This window comes from Medicago sativa, chromosome 5 (genome assembly GCF_051527215.1).
Source record: "Medicago sativa cultivar Bolivia chromosome 5, Bolivia_mono, whole genome shotgun sequence".
NCBI lineage: Eukaryota > Viridiplantae > Streptophyta > Magnoliopsida > Fabales > Fabaceae > Medicago > Medicago sativa.
This window is the reverse complement of record NC_140753.1, coordinates 32014096-32036205: the sequence shown is the minus strand read 5'-3', so window position 1 is coordinate 32036205 and position 22110 is coordinate 32014096. Positions and strand designations below refer to the sequence as shown.

Sequence of the window (22110 nt, the reverse complement as noted above, 5' to 3'; positions counted from 1 at the left end):
CTACATTTCATCGTATCTCACATTATTTTAGTTTACTTTTTGCATTTTTATTTCATTGTTAAGCATTTTTAAATTATTAGTTTGTATATTAGGCTTTGATATAAATCACTCATGCATTTAGTATAGTTTCATCATCTTAATTTATTTATTTTTGTCGGACTTTAGAATGTACATTAGGTTTAATGTAAATACATCTTTAGTTTAGGTTTACTACCATGCATGTTTATTTTTATTTTTTCTCTTTTGCATTTAATTTATTAGACTAGGCTGCATACCTATCGTTCATTTATCCATTGCATGTTTGTCGATTTGTTATGTCATTTATTTTTATCATATAGAATTCATATTGCATATTAGGTTGAGATGCAAATAATTCATGCATTTCTTAGTTAATTTTAGCATTGCACATTTTAATTTAGTTTTTAGTTCATTGTATATAACTTAGAATGTAATTAGTCTTCAATGTAATTTATTTATTTTTTTGCACATAAATTAGAATGTAAATAGGCCTCAATGTAATTTATTTATTTTTATCGCAGACCGTAGAATGTACTAATAGGTTTTTGTAATAGCTTAGGTGCATGTGTGCGTGTGTGTGTATGATTTATCCTTATGCTCTTAGTTTAGGTTAGAGGTTCTGTAACACCCATACTAAAAAATTTACAACATAAAAACTTCGAATGAATATATTAGACAACAATACGCATTCGTACAAAAACAATACTACACCTCTTGTCTAAAATATAATAAATGCATCCTTGAATCCATAATCATTCTGCAGCGGGTACGAACGAGCACTTGCTAAAATATCCATCCGGCTACTTGCTTGCAATCCAACCTGTTTATCTGAAACAAATAAGGATTGGGATGAGACTTAATGTCTCAGTGAGTTCCCCTAAATCCTAGGCTATAGGTAACCTCAGGGGAAACCTACGGTCACCACGTGTCTACTTTACAACATGACGGTTGATTATACGTGTGTGGAGACTTGCATACTTAGACGGTTGTGCATACTAGGGCCGTCATAATTCATCTTACTTGTTATAGGCTTACCATCCTACGTGTCATGGCGGTCAAGGGATCCTAGGACCGCTAACTCAAGATACGTTAAACGCATCAAGACTTAACATAACATATTCATGACACAATCCTAAACCGGACGATTAGGGGAACCTAAGATCGTCATCGGCATAACATTCTTTACTTGATCTATTTCATATCTTATACTTGTCTAATAGCATCTCGTGCTACTGCTCATAAACATAATCTTACATAAATTCATTTCTTGTAACATAAACATAAATAAAGTAAGGGTCATACTTGGTTAGCGTTGAACAAACATTATTATCTTGATTCATTTTACGGATAGTCCCGGGTGGAGTAACCCCGAGATCAATCCCATACATGACCGATGTACGTACATCGGACTCCCTCGGTGTCGTGCGGGTCCCTTGCGGCTTGAACCGTTCCCCTTAGGTCGAGAACCTCCCGTATCCCCCTGGCGTGGATAACAAGAGACACGAACACCTACGTCTTGCTTACTCGGTGACATGCGGGTCCATTACGGCTTAAATCGTTCCCATCATGAGAACCCCTTGAATCCATACCTTCATGGATTGCAAGAGACATGTCACCTACATATTCATTTTTAATCATAAATCTTAATCTTAAACATATCATGAAAGGTTAAACATTTTCACGCTTACTTGTTGATTCTTACATATGTGAAGAGATTAATCATCAATTCACGTCTTAACATAATGCTTGATTATCTTAAACAAATGCGAAGAGATTACACTTCGCGTCTTATCATATTTAGGATTCTTACTTAATCATCTGTTATATACTAGTCATACTTAGGAATTCTTGCTATTTTCTAGTTCTCGACAAACTATGTCGAGGCTCTACGTTCAATCCCTTTCTTAATTCGTGCTACCCGGACATAATGAATATTATTCTCTCGTATGCCACGCTTTACCAACATATTAAATACTTGCTTTATTCTTAAGTAACATATAAAAAAAAAATGTAAAACATCTCTTCAGCAAGTATTCATGAGTTAGCAAGCAAGGCATAATCTGGGTAACTAATCATAACATATAAAATTCCTAATATTCATATTATCCTCACAAGATAAAACATAATCCCAAGGATGGGAAAACTATCTATGGAACTCACCATAAAAGTTCTTGATTCTCTCAATATCTTTTGCCACAACTCAAAGCTCATATCATTTCTTTCCCCTCAACCCTCTTCTCTTGCTCTTAGAGGCCTTATTTTCAGACCTCCGCTTCAGTCCTTGTCCATTCAATATGACTCACTTATGCAAAACCCGTACCCTGCAATATCCAGCATCAATGCCTTAACTTTAACAATTTAATTAAAATACCAAACGATATCGGTTTTGAGCAAACGACCACTCGTTGGAAAGCTTAGGGCGTCAGGATTCGAAATATAATTTTTGTTTTGAGGGTTAACCATCCAATTTGTACAGTTTAACAAAAGAGTGGACATTAGTACAGAAACGAGACTGAAATTTTCCTCAAACTTGCAGGTAGATTTTCTCCTACTATACTTGATAGAATTTAATAATTCTTGTGTCTAAACTGTAGGGAATTTTGTTAGCTATCCACAGCAATAACAACCACTCAATTCAGAGTTACATGGAAAGAGTTCTTACCATTTTAATGAAGCCTTGTTCCAAAATCCGCAGCCAGAATCCAGCAGAAAATACCAAACTTTAAACATGTTTTCCGAACTCGTTTCAAATCCGAATCATACAAAATTTGTGTCCAAACTATAGGGAATTGAATGAGGAATCCAAAACTTCAGCAATTATTCAATTCCAAGCTACATAGAAACAGGTACGAATTAAAAACCAGAACTTGAGCTTACCACTATTTCATGAAATTCATTCATAATCAACCTCAAATTCAAAATTAATGAAACACTCACCTAGAATTCTGCCATAACAAGCTTCCATGTATCCTCCTTACTTCCCATCAACAAACCCTAACATGCTTCCAAAGTTCCAAACTTACCAATAATCACAACCCATACTCTAGCTTATGCATCAATCTTCCACTAGTTGCCTCTAATTTGCCATACACACCAAAAAGAATCAAGAGGCTAGGGTTTTGGTTTGGCAAAAGTTGGAAAACAAGCTCAATAGAAGCTTCTTCTTGTTCCTAATTCTTGTAAGTACCATATCTTAAGCTTATTCCATGATAGAAAGAAGTTTTGGAAGATTTGTTGATAGAAGGAGGAAGAGGGCGATGGAGAGTAGAGAGAGGGAGGAGATATTCTTTTCCCACCAAGAGAGAGAAAGAATGAGATAAAATGAGATATTTTGGGACACATATCAAATAAATATCCTTTTTGTGTGAAATTACCAAAATACCCTTTGTCTTAAGCGTGTTAAATACGACTCTGAGACTTAGCTCGTATTTGACTGTCATCACTTGATAATATTCTCAATAAACTTACTTTCCTTTATATTAATCTTATGGCACGATCGACGGTAATATTCCGATACTGACAGGCGGGATATTACATTCTACCCCCCTAAAAAAAAATTTCGTCCTCGAAATTTAGAAATCACTTAACATGTAACGAGTTCAAACATAACATCTTGAAATAATCCTTGCATCGTCAGAATCATTCTTCTCATAGTTTTAACTTAACCTAAAAACCTAAAACATCATGGTCAAAACTTATGGCATATTGGTCCAGATATCTCGGATCCACATCTTACCTGCTTAGAGTAAATCATTCATATAAGTAACTTATCATTATCTGAAACACTCACGATTTGCCTTTCAACTGAAGTCTTACTAGAATTCAGGTATGCCCTGCAGTGCTCAATTGCACCATAAACCACTTATTATGTAAACACTTAGCTCACACATACTCTTCCTTATGTATCTTGTGACACGTATCTCTTATTTACATTACTTACTAGACAATTCCGCGAATCTCCTTTTAGAGCCTTAGGAAAAATCTTCCGATCTTATTATGATCTCCTGCACTCGAAACCATCGGTAAATCATATAACTTAGCATGGATAACGACGTTAAATTTTGCCTTTATACTTGACATTCGATAGCCAGTCTCCTGGTTCATATACTCTTAAACTTCCCGACTAAAACCATTTGTACTTGAATATCTTTAACATATACTTATACCTCTCAGATGTCCTTATTGAAAACATTTCTATCCATTTCATCAAACTTTATTTTCCATTGTGCATTACATACTTTCAATTGCCACATACTGTTAGATAATAACGATACTTGTTCTATCTTTTTACTCTAAGAATTCTTATAAACATTGGTATACGGATCCTTGGAATGAATATATATATTTCCTTTAAAGAAAACATTTTGAAATCAAACCGATAACGGTACTGCAGAACCATAGGACGAGTTTCTATGTTTGGAAAAAGGTTGAATCTCGCCCAAGCTCGCCACTGTCGAGTTGGTCTGGAAGTCCTCACGTCTTAAGTGAACTTACTCACTTATGGCGTGTGTCATCGGTTTTAGAAAATAAAAATATCATGTTTTTAGACTAATTCGTTTCCAAGTCCCTTAATACCCATTTCCACTTTAAAAGTTGAAAAATCCTGGTTTGGCACCATTCAAGCAAGTATCGTCATCATTTAACAATCATGGCATCGGAGAGTATGAATCTCATCATACATAACTCATAAATCGTAATTCCTTCCGCTGCGCCACTCTGATTCCCACCGGTTGGTTTTAACCAATACTCTATTCTTTTGAGATGAGTGAAACTTCTCATCCCTTTTCTTACACGTTTACCATCCTTCTAAACTCAACTCAGAACCATTGATGGGACAACCAATGCTTTGCACCTCATAAGGCTTCGTGAGATTGAATCTCACAACAGACTTACCGTATTCTTATATTACTTCCTTGTGGTTAAACCTTACATACTCACTGGTTGACTTACCTTCTGACATATCATCACCATTCTTAAATTAATCCCTGGGCAAATCTCGAATTCCCATAGCATGCTCATATTGCACATCGTGCATATTTTTCTTGAACATCCTACTTTGCATCTTCGTTTCTCGCATGCTATGATTTGCTTAATCTTACTAATGCTAGCTCGTTAATTTTCTTCTTGAAGAAAACTTCACAAATTTGCACACGGATCATTGGTATTGATGTTTATTTATTATATATTTAAAATATTGAATTTTGGGTCCCAGTCGTTACCATAAAATTCATGGAACGAGTTGATAACACAAAATGCCATCAAATCTTGTTCCAAGTGTTTTAAATTATTTTACATAAATCATAACTGACCGGTACCTACAGAATTCCATTTAAAATTTATGAGCACCAACTCCGATCACCCATATGCATATATCTTTTCTAAAATCTTATAAACTTTGCAAATATTAAATTCGTCATGGGAATGAGCCTTAGTAAATTAATTAAGCAAATCATAGATTCGAGGGGCAATTAATACTCCACAAAATCTGAGAACCTTGTGATTTAACATAACTCCTCACCATCTTAACTTCTTACTTCATGTCTTCATGTTCGTTCCATATACAGGGATCTCTAAACACTTGGTCTAAACTCCTTTAAACTCTTGACACGTTAATCTCCAACGTTACCTTAAACTGAATCGATTCCGTTAATGGTTGTTCATGCTCTTTTTCCTTTAAAAACCTTAAGTTGTAATGTGCATTCATCACTTGATGTTATAAAAAGTATTTATTGCAAAAAGGTTATGAAGACAACTCTCCGATAGTCACTACGGACCCTTGAGACGAACTAACAGTTTTCGAAAAGTAAAAATGTCGTCCCAGGTTCGCTATCAGCGAAATCCTCTGGAGTAATTCCGCTAATGGCGATAATTTTGCTATTGGCAAGTTTCTTCAACTCAGCTTTCTGGAAAACGTGTTTTTCATAAAAACCTTATATTCTCAAGCAATCCAATGCACATCATCCATCTTTAACATCATTAAAATACTCTATAACATATGCATGACAAACTTTAACTTCATTCGGAACGATTGTCGGCTCATCAGAAATTAACGCCTTAATCATGATATCATAAAATATCCACATAAAATCTGAACTTAATCTCCTGCGAACGGTTTGGCTTGTTTCTCTGTCGACTCGATCGACATTCCAACATCAGAACCTTGTCCTTTCTGGGCACTCCAATCTTTGGCTTCATTCTGATACCTTTAACCCTGAGAACTTCCAAATTTCATCAACATATGTCGACTTCTTCTTATCTTGCAACCTCGTTCTTACATTCCAGAATATTTATTTCCTTTCCATAACACAGTCTTGCTCTAACAACGACTCTTACCGAATCTCCCGGTCACTTTTAGACATTTCCAAAATCTTCATTTACGGGTATACAAAAATATATTTAACAACTTCCCAAACGTTGTCGGATTAATCCATCTTAACATGACCTTGCATTCCCGGAGAAATCAAAATTAACCGGATTAGTTCACCGGCCACCATCTGGCGCGGTTAGACTCTTACCATTCTTACTCCGAGTTCTACCTTCTCAAGTCATCCTTATCACATACTTCGTTCCTCCTGGGTCCTATTCAGCTCTCAGGCATCCATCCTAATCGTCGAATGCTAAATTGAGTTGATCAGGCTCAACTAACAATGACAATTAAAACATTTACCCGGAACCCAATGGTCCCACTACCTTAGTTGCAACTTAATGACCCAAGGCACGGTCTGAATCGACCTGCTCTGATACCAAATGTAACACCCATACTAAAAAATTTACAACATAAAAACTTCGAATGAATATATTAGACAACAATACGCATTCGTACAAAAACAATACTACACCTCTTGTCTAAAATATAATAAATGCATCCTTGAATCCATAATCATTCTGCAGCGGGTACGAACGAGCACTTGCTAAAATATCCATCCGGCTACTTGCTTGCAATCCAACCTGTTTATCTGAAACAAATAAGGATTGGGATGAGACTTAATGTCTCAGTGAGTTCCCCTAAATCCTAGGCTATAGGTAACCTCAGGGGAAACCTACGGTCACCACGTGTCTACTTTACAACATGACGGTTGATTATACGTGTGTGGAGACTTGCATACTTAGACGGTTGTGCATACTAGGGCCGTCATAATTCATCTTACTTGTTATAGGCTTACCATCCTACGTGTCATGGCGGTCAAGGGATCCTAGGACCGCTAACTCAAGATACGTTAAACGCATCAAGACTTAACATAACATATTCATGACACAATCCTAAACCGGACGATTAGGGGAACCTAAGATCGTCATCGGCATAACATTCTTTACTTGATCTATTTCATATCTTATACTTGTCTAATAGCATCTCGGCTACTGCTCATAAACATAATCTTACATAAATTCATTTCTTGCAACATAAACATAAATAAAGTAAGGGTCATACTTGGTTAGCGTTGAACAAACATTATTATCTTGATTCATTTTACGGATAGTCCCGGGTGGAGTAACCCCGAGATCAATCCCATACATGACCGATGTACGTACATCGGACTCCCTCGGTGTCGTGCGGGTCCCTTGCGGCTTGAACCGTTCCCCTTAGGTCGAGAACCTCCCGTATCCCCCTGGCGTGGATAACAAGAGACACGAACACCTACGTCTTGCTTACTCGGTGACATGCGGGTCCATTACGGCTTAAATCGTTCCCATCATGAGAACCCCTTGAATCCATACCTTCATGGATTGCAAGAGACATGTCACCTACATATTCATTTTTAATCATAAATCTTAATCTTAAACATATCATGAAAGGTTAAACATTTTCACGCTTACTTGTTGATTCTTACATATGTGAAGAGATTAATCATCAATTCACGTCTTAACATAATGCTTGATTATCTTAAACAAATGCGAAGAGATTACACTTCGCGTCTTATCATATTTAGGATTCTTACTTAATCATCTGTTATATACTAGTCATACTTAGGAATTCTTGCTATTTTCTAGTTCTCGACAAACTATGTCGAGGCTCTACGTTCAATCCCTTTCTTAATTCGTGCTACCCGGACATAATGAATATTATTCTCTCGTATGCCACGCTTTACCAACATATTAAATACTTGCTTTATTCTTAAGTAACATATAAAAAAAAAATGTAAAACATCTCTTCAGCAAGTATTCATGAGTTAGCAAGCAAGGCATAATCTGGGTAACTAATCATAACATATAAAATTCCTAATATTCATATTATCCTCACAAGATAAAACATAATCCCAAGGATGGGAAAACTATCTATGGAACTCACCATAAAAGTTCTTGATTCTCTCAATATCTTTTGCCACAACTCAAAGCTCATATCATTTCTTTCCCCTCAACCCTCTTCTCTTGCTCTTAGAGGCCTTATTTTCAGACCTCCGCTTCAGTCCTTGTCCATTCAATATGACTCACTTATGCAAAACCCGTACCCTGCAATATCCAGCATCAATGCCTTAACTTTAACAATTTAATTAAAATACCAAACGATATCGGTTTTGAGCAAACGACCACTCGTTGGAAAGCTTAGGGCGTCAGGATTCGAAATATAATTTTTGTTTTGAGGGTTAACCATCCAATTTGTACAGTTTAACAAAAGAGTGGACATTGGTACAGAAACGAGACTGAAATTTTCCTCAAACTTGCAGGTAGATTTTCTCCTACTATACTTGATAGAATTTAATAATTCTTGTGTCTAAACTGTAGGGAATTTTGTTAGCTATCCACAGCAATAACAACCACTCAATTCAGAGTTACATGGAAAGAGTTCTTACCATTTTAATGAAGCCTTGTTCCAAAATCCGCAGCCAGAATCCAGCAGAAAATACCAAACTTTAAACATGTTTTCCGAACTCGTTTCAAATCCGAATCATACAAAATTTGTGTCCAAACTATAGGGAATTGAATGAGGAATCCAAAACTTCAGCAATTATTCAATTCCAAGCTACATAGAAACAGGTACGAATTAAAAACCAGAACTTGAGCTTACCACTATTTCATGAAATTCATTCATAATCAACCTCAAATTCAAAATTAATGAAACACTCACCTAGAATTCTGCCATAACAAGCTTCCATGTATCCTCCTTACTTCCCATCAACAAACCCTAACATGCTTCCAAAGTTCCAAACTTACCAATAATCACAACCCATACTCTAGCTTATGCATCAATCGTCCACTAGTTGCCTCTAATTTGCCATACACACCAAAAAGAATCAAGAGGCTAGGGTTTTGGTTTGGCAAAAGTTGGAAAACAAGCTCAATAGAAGCTTCTTCTTGTTCCTAATTCTTGTAAGTACCATATCTTAAGCTTATTCCATGATAGAAAGAAGTTTTGGAAGATTTGTTGATAGAAGGAGGAAGAGGGCGATGGAGAGTAGAGAGAGGGAGGAGATATTCTTTTCCCACCAAGAGAGAGAAAGAATGAGATAAAATGAGATATTTTGGGACACATATCAAATAAATATCCTTTTTGTGTGAAATTACCAAAATACCCTTTGTCTTAAGCGTGTTAAATACGACTCTGAGACTTAGCTCGTATTTGACTGTCATCACTTGATAATATTCTCAATAAACTTACTTTCCTTTATATTAATCTTATGGCACGATCGACGGTAATATTCCGATACTGACAGGCGGGATATTACAGGTTCTTGTAGTGATCCAACGTCACTACGAGATACCTACGCTTTTATTTTCTTGCTCCGATAGTTTAAATCATTATTCAAAATAACAAAAAACATGCAAATAGTTCAAAAACACAAAAATATTTTCTTAAATAAACCTTGATCCTAAATCAAGTGACGTCTTTTTTATTTTCTTTCCTTAATCAAACTTCAATCCACTTAATCATATTTCAAGTCATTTTCCTTTAATATTAAAAAACACAGACAAATATTCTTTTGCCACTTTGGCTTTTCATTTTAAAACTTTTTTTTCTAAACTAATAAAAAACACACAACCAATCAAACGTCAGTTTTCTAACCCCGAACTACGAGGTTTTGATCCCTCACGGGTACGTAGGCAGAGGACCATGTCCTTTCAAATCAATAAAATGTAGATAATTAGGTCCTCTTTTATTAATCATTTCAAATTCTTTTTTTCTTCAAAAAAATAAGCAAGTTACAGCACATTATTTAAATAAAAACCAAGAGGTTCCCGTAGAGTACTACGGACATAAAGGGTGCTAATACCTTCCCTTTATGTAACTAACCCCCGAACCCTAAATCTTTTCAAAAAATGGGGTGTTTGAATTTTTTTTCCCCTTTTCTTAAAAAAATAAAATTGTTCAGTCGTGAAATAATTTAGTGAGTCAATAAGCTAATCAAATAGCCTTGATCTCCAAAAAATGACGCGACAGAAATGGCGACTTCACTGGGGACCCCCTAAGAGGGTTGAGCCTAACTTGGTCTTATTTAAATGTTGTGCTATAACTTGCTTAAAAAAAAAAATCAAAAATAAAAGATGGAAATACCTGTATATATATGTTCTCCCTTCTCCTTCTTTCTCCCTTCTTTTAACGTGAGTGGTGAGACAAGTCCTAACCCGGACTTGAGAGAAACATAAGATAGGACGGGGTATAATCATAGTGTCATACCAAGAGCATTCTTGGACCATGTGCACATGTGATAACCCTACTCGGTGGAGGCCTCGCGGAAGGTAGTACTCTTGTTGTCATGAGCATTCATGTCGACGTTATTACTTTCAATGTGAGTGTCCGTCGAAGCCGTGGACCTTAGTAACCCTTAACCCATCTTGGCCTTTTTAGGACGTAGTGCGGTGGCTAAACCAAGAGCATTCTTGACTTTAGTTGACACGCGATACTACACTCAAACTAGACTTCCTTGTGGATTATATTGGACTAGGAGCATTCCTATACACCGATATATTCATAAGGGTAGTTGTAATTTGGGAACTTGGTAGAACCTTTGTTACAAGTGCAAATGAAACCATAGTCCTTACCAAATGGCGTTGTTACCCTTGACTCCATCATCATGGACCTTAAACCTCACCATGTTTTCATTGTTCTTTAGCATATTCATGCATACATGCATATCTTCATAAAAAAAAACTTTTTCTCATCAAAATATCGAAGGACTTAGATAAGTCGTCTTGTAAACATCAGAGGTATAGACCTTGTAAAGAGGAACACCAAGAAATACATTTTTCAAAAGTCTTAACTAGACTTTAGCTTTGTGAGGGACTTTTTTCCTTAACTTTGCTTTTACTTTTAAAAAGGAAACTGTTCGTAATATCTTCAATTATCAAATGAAACAATGTTCCTTATGATGTTTACAATTACTTTGACAAGTCCTTCAAAAAAAATTGTGTCTATTTTTGCATAAAGCATCATGCATCATTCTGCATTTCATAGTCTCAATTCTGAGTCTCACAAATTTTTTCTCTTCCATAAAAGGTCAACCCACCTCAAAAGTGTCATGGCGTCCTCATCTGAAATCAACTCGCATGTACAACACTCGAGCAATCATAAAGAGAAGATGGATTTTCTCGAGCAAGAAAATCAATTGCTCCGGGAGGAAATAGCAGCCATGCAGACTAAGATGGACGAAATGACTGAATTGATGAAAACACTGACGGTTGCTCAAGCACGAACACCTCATCCTCCTCTTATCAGGACTCAAGCCGAAATTGTTTCTACTGGCCCCGAATGGACGTTTTGTGCCGATACTCCAGGGTACTCTGCTCCACAATGTTCCGTACCCTGGTTCCCGCCTCTTACTGCTGGCGAAATACTCCGTCCCATTGCTTGTGAAGCTCAGATGCCTACCCATCAATATGTAGCTCATGTTCCTCCACCTCCTATGAGAGCTCCTCCAGTCACTATGACCTATTCAGCACCTGTGATGCATACCATTCCACAAGAAGAAGAGCCCATCTACCATTCAGGGGATATGGAAGCCTATGATAGAGTGAATGACTTGCAGCAAAAATATGATGAAATTCAGCGAGATGTGAGAGCCCTCCACAAGAAGAAAGTATTTGGGAAGACTGCTTATGATCTTTGTTTGGTGCCAAATGTTCAAATACCCCACAAGTTCAAGGTACCAGACTTCGAGAAGTATAAGGGAAAATCCTGTCCTGAGGAACATCTAACAATGTATGTGAGAAGAATGTCTGCCTATTCCAAGGATGATTCAGTCCTTATCTATTTCTTCCATGAAAGTTTGGCTAGTCCTGCCTCAAAATGGTACATGAATCTAGATAAAACAAATATCCAAACTTTTCAAGATCTGTGTGATGCTTTTATGGAGCAATACAGTTACAATGTGGATATGGCCCCAGATCGAAGTGATCTACAAGCTATGACTCAGGGAGACAAAGAAACGTTCAAAGAGTATGCCCAGCGGTGGAGGGATACTGCTGCCCAAGTCAGCCCGCGCATAGAAGAGAAGGAGATGACCAAGCTTTTTTTTAAAACTCTCAGTCAGTTCTATTACGTGAATATGGTCGGAAGTACCCCCAGGGATTTTGCTGAGATGGTTGCTACGGGTGTACGACTAGAAGAAGGAGTCCGAGAAGGACGATTGATCAATGAAAGTGTCCCCGCTAGTAGTTCGAAAAAGAAAGAGCAGGAGGTTAGTATGGTGAAAGGGCGGCCTCAGCAAAAATATTCGGCCTATCAACATGTGGCAGCTATTACACCCGTTCCCAATGCCGATCAACAACCGTATCAACATCAACAACCTCGACAACAGGCTCCAAGGACACGATTTGATCCGATTCCCATGAAGTATGCTGAGTTGCTCCCATCTTTGCTCGAAGGGAATTATGTCCAGACCAGGCCGCCTCCTCCGATGCCAAGAAAATTGCCAGCAGGTTTTAGAGCCGATCTCTCATGTGACTTCCATCAAGGGGCACCGGGTCACGATGTTGAGCGTTGTTATGCCTTGAGGAATGCAGTTCAAGATTTAGTCGAAGCCAAGGTCCTATCCTTCACAGACTTGAATCAAAATGTGCAAAGCTAATATGGTACCGAACCACGGGACCTCATTCTGAGGTGGTGGTGCATAGTTTTAGTGACGTATGGAGTGATTTGCCGCTTTCAGTGTCGTTGTGTTTGTTCCTTCAGCTATTTCCTTTGTTCAAATAATGTGGTGTTTATTGATTTTTGTTTTTCAAAAAAATATCCTTTCGTTCTGCCCGAGACGACTGTGAACTTGTGTAGGGCTTTTGCTTTAAGTATTTTCATCATTAATAAAAAGGTCGTTTTGATCCCGACTTTGTTTTTATTTTGTGCTTTGTTCTAGAAAAATGGTAATACAAAAAACCAAAAAAATATAATCATTCTCAAATATCTGCATAATCATAACTTACACTTGTCAAAATCAATAATCAAATCATGCATTAATAAACCCGTTGAACACGTTAACCATGTACTCTCTTCCAACTTTGAGTTCCCTGTGTCCGAAGCTGAAGAAGGAAAATGAAGAGATTCCCGACGAGATCTCTCACATATTGGGGCATCTTAGCCATTGAAGCTGCAAACAAAATATCAAGGAGATTGTCCAGAAGATGACATTCAATCACAAAGACTGGATCGGCGTGCTACCATTCGCTTTGCTCAAATATCATACTTCAGTACACATTTCAACAGGGGCAGCCCCCCTCCTTCCCCAATATTCAACATGGAGGTCGTGCTTCCCGTGGAGGTCAAAGTCCCATTAATAGGAGTTCTGCTAAAGTCCAGGCTTGATCAAATTTAAACGCATGACGACCTTGTACAAATATATCAAAAGAGGTTTGAAACAAGCTTCTAACAAAAAGGTTCGTCCCCATGAATTTCAAGAATGGAACTTTGTACTACCTTCCAATCAGACTCCAAGGGGCAAGTGGACGACTATGAAGGCTCGTGTGCAATGACTCTTGTGACTACAGATGTTGACAAGCTAGCACGTCCTGCGAACGCCGATGCAGTCAAGAAATACTTTGTCAAAAATACAAAAAATAACAGCTCGATAGGTCGCAAATCTTAAAAAGTGGCCTAGGCAAAAATGAGCGTCTCGGTGGACTGAAAACCCGAAAGGGCGGTCCAGGTAAAAATTAGAGACATGAACAAAAATGATTATCCTGATAGGTCGAAACCCGAAAGGGCGATCTATGCAAAAGTTAAGGATCATGACAAGTAACTACATCAATCAACACAGTCCACTTGGGGCATCCAGTCGTCAAAAGAACCCCTGATTCGAAGCATATGCAGATCAAAGACTCGGAGCTGGGGCATTCAAAGTTGCCAGGGAGTATAACGGTTATTGTGTTCAATGTACCCTTCCTATATATTTACCATTTTCCAATTTTTTCAAAGATCCATGGGGCCACGCCGTTGGCAGGTCACCACTCTATTCATCAAATTTGAGCCTGTGCCCATTTACTTGGAACTCTCATTTATTCTATTCACAAAAAATTCTTCTATTTTTGATGGCAATACTTGAAGCAAAATTTTCAAAATACAAAACTTTTTTTACATCTTTTGAAAAATGTGAACAACAAACACACTCTCTTTGAACTCGTGACTAGTTGAAGTGTACATCAACATCCGCCTCGAGAACGGTTACATTTCAGAAGAGAAACATGGCTAAGCACAAAGGAGATGACCTCTGCTTCGAGCAAGATGCTTTCACAGTCAAAAAAAAAAAAAAAAAGAAGAACAAAAAATATATACAAAAATAAAAGCTCGCTAAGTTGAAAACCTGAATGGGCGACTTAGGCAATAGAGAGCGTCCCGGTGGACTGAAAACCCGAAAGGGCGGTCCAGGCAAAAATTAGGGGCACAAAAAAGGAATATACTCCCGGTGGACTGAAAACCCGAAAGGGCGGTCCAGGCAAAAGTTAGGGATTTTCAAAAGATATATATAAAAAAATGACTGTTGAAGCATGCCAAGGGAGGAGCACTCTGCGCCGGTTTACAAATGGCGACTTCTCCAAGACTTTTGGTCAACAATGGGCTCTATCCCCAGGAGGCATCAGTGACTACTTTGTGTCGTGGTTTCAACCCATCAATGGCTCAACTTGTTCACAATAATATCATCTCCAAGGAAGTTTGCCGAGTGTTTGTACTGCGATGTCAGTTCGCCTCCCATCTTACATGTCGTGTCTTGTCTCATCGAGTTCACCTGTCACGTACAGTTTATACAGTCAAACAAGTTACATTCATACATTCATACTTTCACATATTCATACACAACATATGCATAATATCAATTCATACATAGTTGCATCAGTCGCCCAAAGTCTTGTTTGGTCGTGTCCTTTCATCTCAGTCCTTATTTGTTTCAAGCCGCCAGTCCCAAACAACGGACCGCTTGAGTTCACATTTTTATCTTGTTTTAAGCTGCTAGTCCTAAACAACGGATCGCTTGAGTTTACCTTTCATTATGATTTAAACGGTCAGTTCCAACCAATGAACAGTTTGAAATCACATTTTATTTTCTCGAAAGTGTCGTCCCCTGTTTTGTCAGAAAACGAGATGTCACTCGACCTTTCCCTTCTCAAGTATCTCATTCCCCGCTTTGTCGGATTACGGAATGTTAAGTATCTCATTCCCCGCTTTGTCGGATTACGGAATGTTAAGTGTTTCAATTCCCCGCTTCGTCGGATTACGGAATGTCAAAAGTTTCATTCCCCGTTTTGTCGGATTACGGAATATCAAGTGTCTTTCCCCGTTTTAACGGATTACGGAATATCAAAAGCGTTTTTCCCCGGTTTGTCGGATTACGGAAGATCAAAATCATCATTCCCCGTTTTGTCGGATTACGGAATATCAAGTGTCTTTCCCCGTTTTAACGGATTACGGAATATCAAAAGCGTTTTTCCCCGGTTTGTCGGATTACGGAAGATCAAAATCATCATTCCCCGTTTTGTCGGATTATGGAACATCAAGTGTCTTTCCCCGGTTTAACGGATTACGGAATATCAAATCATCATTCCCCGTTTTGTCGGATTACGGAATATCAAGTGTTTCATTCCCCGGTTTAACGGATTATGGAATATCAAATCATCATTCCCTGTTTTGTCGGATTACGGAATATCAAGTGTTTCATTCCCCGATTTAACGGATTACGGAATATCAAATCATCATTCCCCGTTTTGTCGGATTACGGAATATCAAGTGTTTCATTCCCCGGTTTAACGGATTACGAAATATCAAATCATCATTCCCCGTTTTTTCAGATCACGGAATATCAAGTGTTTCATTCCCCGGTTTGTCGGATTACGGAAGGTCAAAGTCATCATTCCCCGTTTTATCAGATGACGGAATGTCAACAATGTCGTCTCCCGGTATGTCGGATGACGAGACGCCACTCAATTTCTGTTCTCTCAAGTGTCGTTCCCCATTTTGTCGGATGACGGAATGACAAAAGTATCATCCCTAGTGTGTCTGGCTCAGAGATGTCACCAATCAAATTTAACTTCAAGTGTCAGTTTCTACAAACCATCAGTTTACAAATACATTTCAAAATTCCCAGTGTCTGTTCAAGATTTTGTTTCCTTTCATTTGTCTTCATATCATCAACACGATAGTAGACAATTATTTTTCCCAGTGAAACTACATTCCCGCTAGCGGAGTCGGATCCCATTCTTCAATGAATTTGGGTATCCCGTTTTTGTTTCTCCTCTCAGTCAAGTCATATTTGTCGGATTACGAACCCAGGAGACAAATTCAATCACCAACGAACCCAGGAGACACACCATCACGCATCATCAAACCACGAAGCCAGACTCGACGCACACGAAGCCAGACCGGACGAATCTTACAACAACACCCGCAACCAACATTCAAATCGGCAGCACCAACATCCACGCTGTAATCATCAAAACCGAATCCAGTCAAGAGCGAATCAGAATCCGAACCGAGCAAAGCAAACACGACAAAGGTTCGATCCAGCAAGCACGAATCAAACAATCAACCGCATCAAAGAGGTAGTTTTTCTTCTTCTCTTTCCTTTCATAAACTGGTGGACCTAGGAACCTAAGGTCTTTGTTTAAAATGTTTAAGAAGAATCAAAAAGAAGAAATAGGAAAGATGAAGCATGAATCGTAAAAAAAAAAAAAATAAACATGAAAGAGAAGAGAAGTTGCCGACAGGGATAAGAAGAAAAGAGAAAGAACGCGTTTGTGTTCTTGTAGTGTAAGAGAGAGAGAGTAGAATTGTAAAATGAGTTGAGAATAACCAACACAGCCTATATGTATGCTACACGACCCAAACCCATTCCAAAACCGACCCAACACTTGACCCGAGACCCATTTCGATTCTTGCAAGGCCCATTACGTGTCCCCCTTTTTATTTTCCTGCTAGCTGTTTAGCATACTCCTGATTACTGTTGTGCCCCTCCTGCATTCATATCTTTTTGCTACATCTTGTTTAAATACTCTCATGCTTTTCTTTCATTATTACATTTTATTTTGCTGCATTTTTAGGTCATTTTATTTCTATTTGACATATTTCATTTTTTTTAGTAGCATCTAAATTATCGCCATTCATTTTCCAATAATTACAATGCACATTAGAAAACCATTCATGCATTTTTATTTCAACTACATTTCATCGTATCTCACAAATTCAATGAATATATAGGGTACCCACCAATACCCTATATATTCATGTGGACGAACCTTTTTGTTAGAAGCTTGTTTCAAACCTCTTTTGATATATTTGTACAAGGTCGTCATGCGTTTAAATTTGATCAAGCCTGGACTTTAGCAGAACTCCTATTAATGGGACTTTGACCTCCACGGGAAGCACGACCTCCATGTTGAATATTGGGGAAGGAGGGGGGCTGCCCCTGTTGAAATGTGTACTGAAGTATGATATTTGAGCAAAGCGAATGGTAGCACGCCGATCCAGTCTTTGTGATTGAATGTCATCTTCTGGACAATCTCCTTGATATTTTGTTTGCAGCTTCAATGGCTAAGATGCCCCAATATGTGAGAGATCTCGTCGGGAATCTCTTCATTTTCCTTCTTCAGCTTCGGACACAGGGAACTCAAAGTTGGAAGAGAGTACATGGTTAACGTGTTCAACGGGTTTATTAATGCATGATTTGATTATTGATTTTGACAAGTGTAAGTTATGATTATGCAGATATTTGAGAATGATTATATTTTTTTGGTTTTTTGTATTACCATTTTTCTAGAACAAAGCACAAAATAAAAACAAAGTCGGGATCAAAACGACCTTTTTATTAATGATGAAAATACTTAAAGCAAAAGCCCTACACAAGTTCACAGTCGTCTCGGGCAGAACGAAAGGATATTTTTTTGAAAAACAAAAATCAATAAACACCACATTATTTGAACAAAGGAAATAGCTGAAGGAACAAACACAACGACACTGAAAGCGGCAAATCACTCCATACGTCACTAAAACTATGCACCACCACCTCAGAATGAGGTCCCGTGGTTCGGTACCATATTAGCTTTGCACATTTTGATTCAAGTCTGTGAAGGATAGGACCTTGGCTTCGACTAAATCTTGAACTGCATTCCTCAAGGCATAACAACGCTCAACATCGTGACCCGGTGCCCCTTGATGGAAGTCACATGAGAGATCGGCTCTAAAACCTGCTGGCAATTTTCTTGGCATCGGAGGAGGCGGCCTGGTCTGGACATAATTCCCTTCGAGCAAAGATGGGAGCAACTCAGCATACTTCATGGGAATCGGATCAAATCGTGTCCTTAGAGCCTGTTGTCGAGGTTGTTGATGTTGATACGGTTGTTGATCGGCATTGGGAACGGGTGTAATAGCTGCCACATGTTGATAGGCCGAATATTTTTGCTGAGGCCGCCCTTTCACCATACTAACCTCCTGCTCTTTCTTTTTCGAACTACTAGCGGGGACACTTTCATTGATCAATCGTCCTTCTCGGACTCCTTCTTCTAGTCGTACACCCGTAGCAACCATCTCAGCAAAATCCCTGGGGGTACTTCCGACCATATTCACGTAATAGAACTGACTGAGAGTTTTAAAAAAAAGCTTGGTCATCTCCTTCTCTTCTATGCGCGGGCTGACTTGGGCATCAGTATCCCTCCACCGCTGGGCATACTCTTTGAACGTTTCTTTGTCTCCCTGAGTCATAGCTTGTAGATCACTTCGATCTGGGGCCATATCCACATTGTAACTGTATTGCTCCATAAAAGCATCACACAGATCTTGAAAAGTTTGGATATTTGTTTTATCTAGATTCATGTACCATTTTGAGGCAGGACTAGCCAAACTTTCATGGAAGAAATAGATAAGGACTGAATCATCCTTGGAATAGGCAGACATTCTTCTCACATACATTGTTAGATGTTCCTCAGGACAGGATTTTCCCTTATACTTCTCGAAGTCTGGTACCTTGAACTTGTGGGGTATTTGAACATTTGGCACCAAACAAAGATCATAAGCAGTCTTCCCAAATACTTTCTTCTTGTGGAGGGCTCTCACATCTCGCTGAATTTCATCATATTTTTGCTGCAAGTCATTCACTCTATCATAGGCTTCCATATCCCCTGAATGGTAGATGGGCTCTTCTTCTTGTGGAATGGTATGCATCACAGGTGCTGAATAGGTCATAGTGACTGGAGGAGCTCTCATAGGAGGTGGAGGAACATGAGCTACATATTGATGGGTAGGCATCTGAGCTTCACAAGCAATGGGACGGAGTATTTCGCCAGCAGTAAGAGGCGGGAACCAGGGTACGGAACGTTGTGGAGCAGAGTACCCTGGAGTATCGGCACAAAACGTCCATTCGGGGCCAGTAGAAACAATTTCGGCTTGAGTCCTGATAAGAGGAGGAGGAGGTGTTCGTGCTTGAGCAACCGTTAGTGTTTTCATCAATTCAGTCATTTCGTCCATCTTAGTCTGCATGGCTGCTATTTCCTCCCGGAGCAATTGATTTTCTTGCTCGAGAAAATCCATCTTCTCTCTATGATTGCTCGAGTGTTGTACATGCGAGTTGATTTCAGATGAGGACGCCATGACACTTTTGAGGTGGGTTGACCTTTTATGGAAGAGAAAAAATTTGTGAGACTCAGAATTGAGACTATGAAATGCAGAATGATGCATGATGCTTTATGCAAAAATAGACACAATTTTTTTTGAAGGACTTGTCAAAGTAATTGTAAACATCATAAGGAACATTGTTTCATTTGATAATTGAAGATATTACGAACAGTTTCCTTTTTAAAAGTAAAAGCAAAGTTAAGGAAAAAAGTCCCTCACAAAGCTAAAGTCTAGTTAAGACTTTTGAAAAATGTATTTCTTGGTGTTCCTCTTTACAAGGTCTATACCTCTGATGTTTACAAGACGACTTATCTAAGTCCTTCGATATTTTGATGAGAAAAAGTTTTTTTTTATGAAGATATGCATGTATGCATGAATATGCTAAAGAACAATGAAAACATGGTGAGGTTTAAGGTCCATGATGATGGAGTCAAGGGTAACAACGCCATTTGGTAAGGACTATGGTTTCATTTGCACTTGTAACAAAGGTTCTACCAAGTTCCCAAATTACAACTACCCTTATGAATATATCGGTGTATAGGAATGCTCCTAGTCCAATATAATCCACAAGGAAGTCTAGTTTGAGTGTAGTATCGCGTGTCAACTAAAGTCAAGAATGCTCTTGGTTTAGCCACCGCACTACGTCCTAAAAAGGCCAAGATGGGTTAAGGGTTACTAAGGTCCACGGCTTCGACGGACACTCACATTGAAAGTAATAACGTCGACATGAATGCTCATGACAACAAGAGTACTACCTTCCGCGAGGCCTCCACCGAGTAGGGTTATCACATGTGCACATGGTCCAAGAATGCTCTTGGTATGACACTATGATTATACCCCGTCCTATCTTATGTTTCTCTCAAGTCCGGGTTAGGACTTATCTCACCACTCACGTTAAAAGAAGGGAGAAAGAAGGAGAAGGGAGAACACATATATACAGGTATTTCCATCTTTTATTTTTGATTTTTTTTTTTAAGCAAGTTATAGCACAACATTTAAATAAGACCAAGTTAGGCTCAACCCTCTTAGGGGGTCCCCAGTGAAGTCGCCATTTCTGTCGCGTCATTTTTTGGAGATCAAGGCTATTTGATTAGCTTATTGACTCACTAAATTATTTCACGACTGAACAATTTTATTTTTTTAAGAAAAGGGGAAAAAAAAATCAAACACCCCATTTTTTGAAAAGATTTAGGGTTCGGGGGTTAGTTACATAAAGGGAAGGTATTAGCACCCTTTATGTCTGTAGTACTCTACGGGAACCTCTTGGTTTTTATTTAAATAATGTGCTGTAACTTGCTTATTTTTTTGAAGAAAAAAAGAATTTGAAATGATTAATAAAAGAGGACCTAATTATCTACATTTTATTGATTTGGAAGGACATGGTCCTCTGCCTACGTACCCGTGAGGGATCAAAACCTCGTAGTTCGGGGTTAGAAAACTGACGTTTGATTGGTTGTGTGTTTTTTATTAGTTTAGAAAAAAAAGTTTTAAAATGAAAAGCCAAAGTGGCAAAAGAATATTTGTTTGTGTTTTTTAATATTAAAGGAAAATGACTTGAAATATGATTAAGTGGATTGAAGTTTGATTAAGGAAAGAAAATAAAAAAGACGTCACTTGATTTAGGATCAAGGTTTATTTAAGAAAATATTTTTGTGTTTTTGAACTATTTGCATGTTTTTTGTTATTTTGAATAATGATTTAAACTATCGGAGCAAGAAAATAAAAGCGTAGGTATCTCGTAGTGACGTTGGATCACTACAAGAACCTCTAACCTAAACTAAGAGCATAAGGATAAATCATACACACACACGCACACATGCACCTAAGCTATTACAAAAACCTATTAGTACATTCTACGGTCTGCGATAAAAATAAATAAATTACATTGAGGCCTATTTACATTCTAATTTATGTGCAAAAAAATAAATAAATTACATTGAAGACTAATTACATTCTAAGTTATATACAATGAACTAAAAACTAAATTAAAATGTGCAATGCTAAAATTAACTAAGAAATGCATGAATTATTTGCATCTCAACCTAATATGCAATATGAATTCTATATGATAAAAA

The 22110-nt window shown here is 38.0% G+C and overlaps 2 protein-coding genes and 2 long non-coding RNA genes across 4 annotated transcripts; 1 reads left to right on the top strand and 3 right to left on the bottom strand.

Annotated features, from left to right (window-relative positions):
• Positions 1-659: 659 nt before the first annotated feature.
• On the bottom strand, positions 660-2850 carry LOC146921809 (uncharacterized). The gene is made up of 3 exons (XR_015012242.1): positions 2681-2850; positions 2179-2339; positions 660-846 (listed from the first exon to the last, which is right to left on the bottom strand). It is a non-coding gene; the product is annotated as an uncharacterized LOC146921809 (long non-coding RNA).
• A 3950-nt stretch (positions 2851-6800) lies between these two features.
• Positions 6801-9468, bottom strand: LOC146921808 (uncharacterized). The gene is made up of 4 exons (XR_015012241.1): positions 9083-9468; positions 8808-8977; positions 8306-8466; positions 6801-6974 (listed from the first exon to the last, which is right to left on the bottom strand). It is a non-coding gene; the product is annotated as an uncharacterized LOC146921808 (long non-coding RNA).
• A 1175-nt stretch (positions 9469-10643) lies between these two features.
• On the top strand, positions 10644-13269 carry LOC146921807 (uncharacterized). Its single transcript, XM_085715087.1, has one exon. The coding sequence runs from the start codon at positions 11385-11387 to the stop codon at positions 13017-13019; it is 1635 nt and encodes a 544-aa protein (XP_085571213.1). The 5' UTR covers positions 10644-11384; the 3' UTR covers positions 13020-13269.
• Positions 13270-18463: 5194 nt separating this feature from the next.
• On the bottom strand, positions 18464-20011 carry LOC146921806 (uncharacterized). The gene has a single exon (XM_085711387.1). It carries the CDS (start codon positions 20009-20011, stop codon positions 18464-18466), a length of 1548 nt encoding a protein of 515 aa, XP_085567513.1.
• Positions 20012-22110: the final 2099 nt, after the last annotated feature.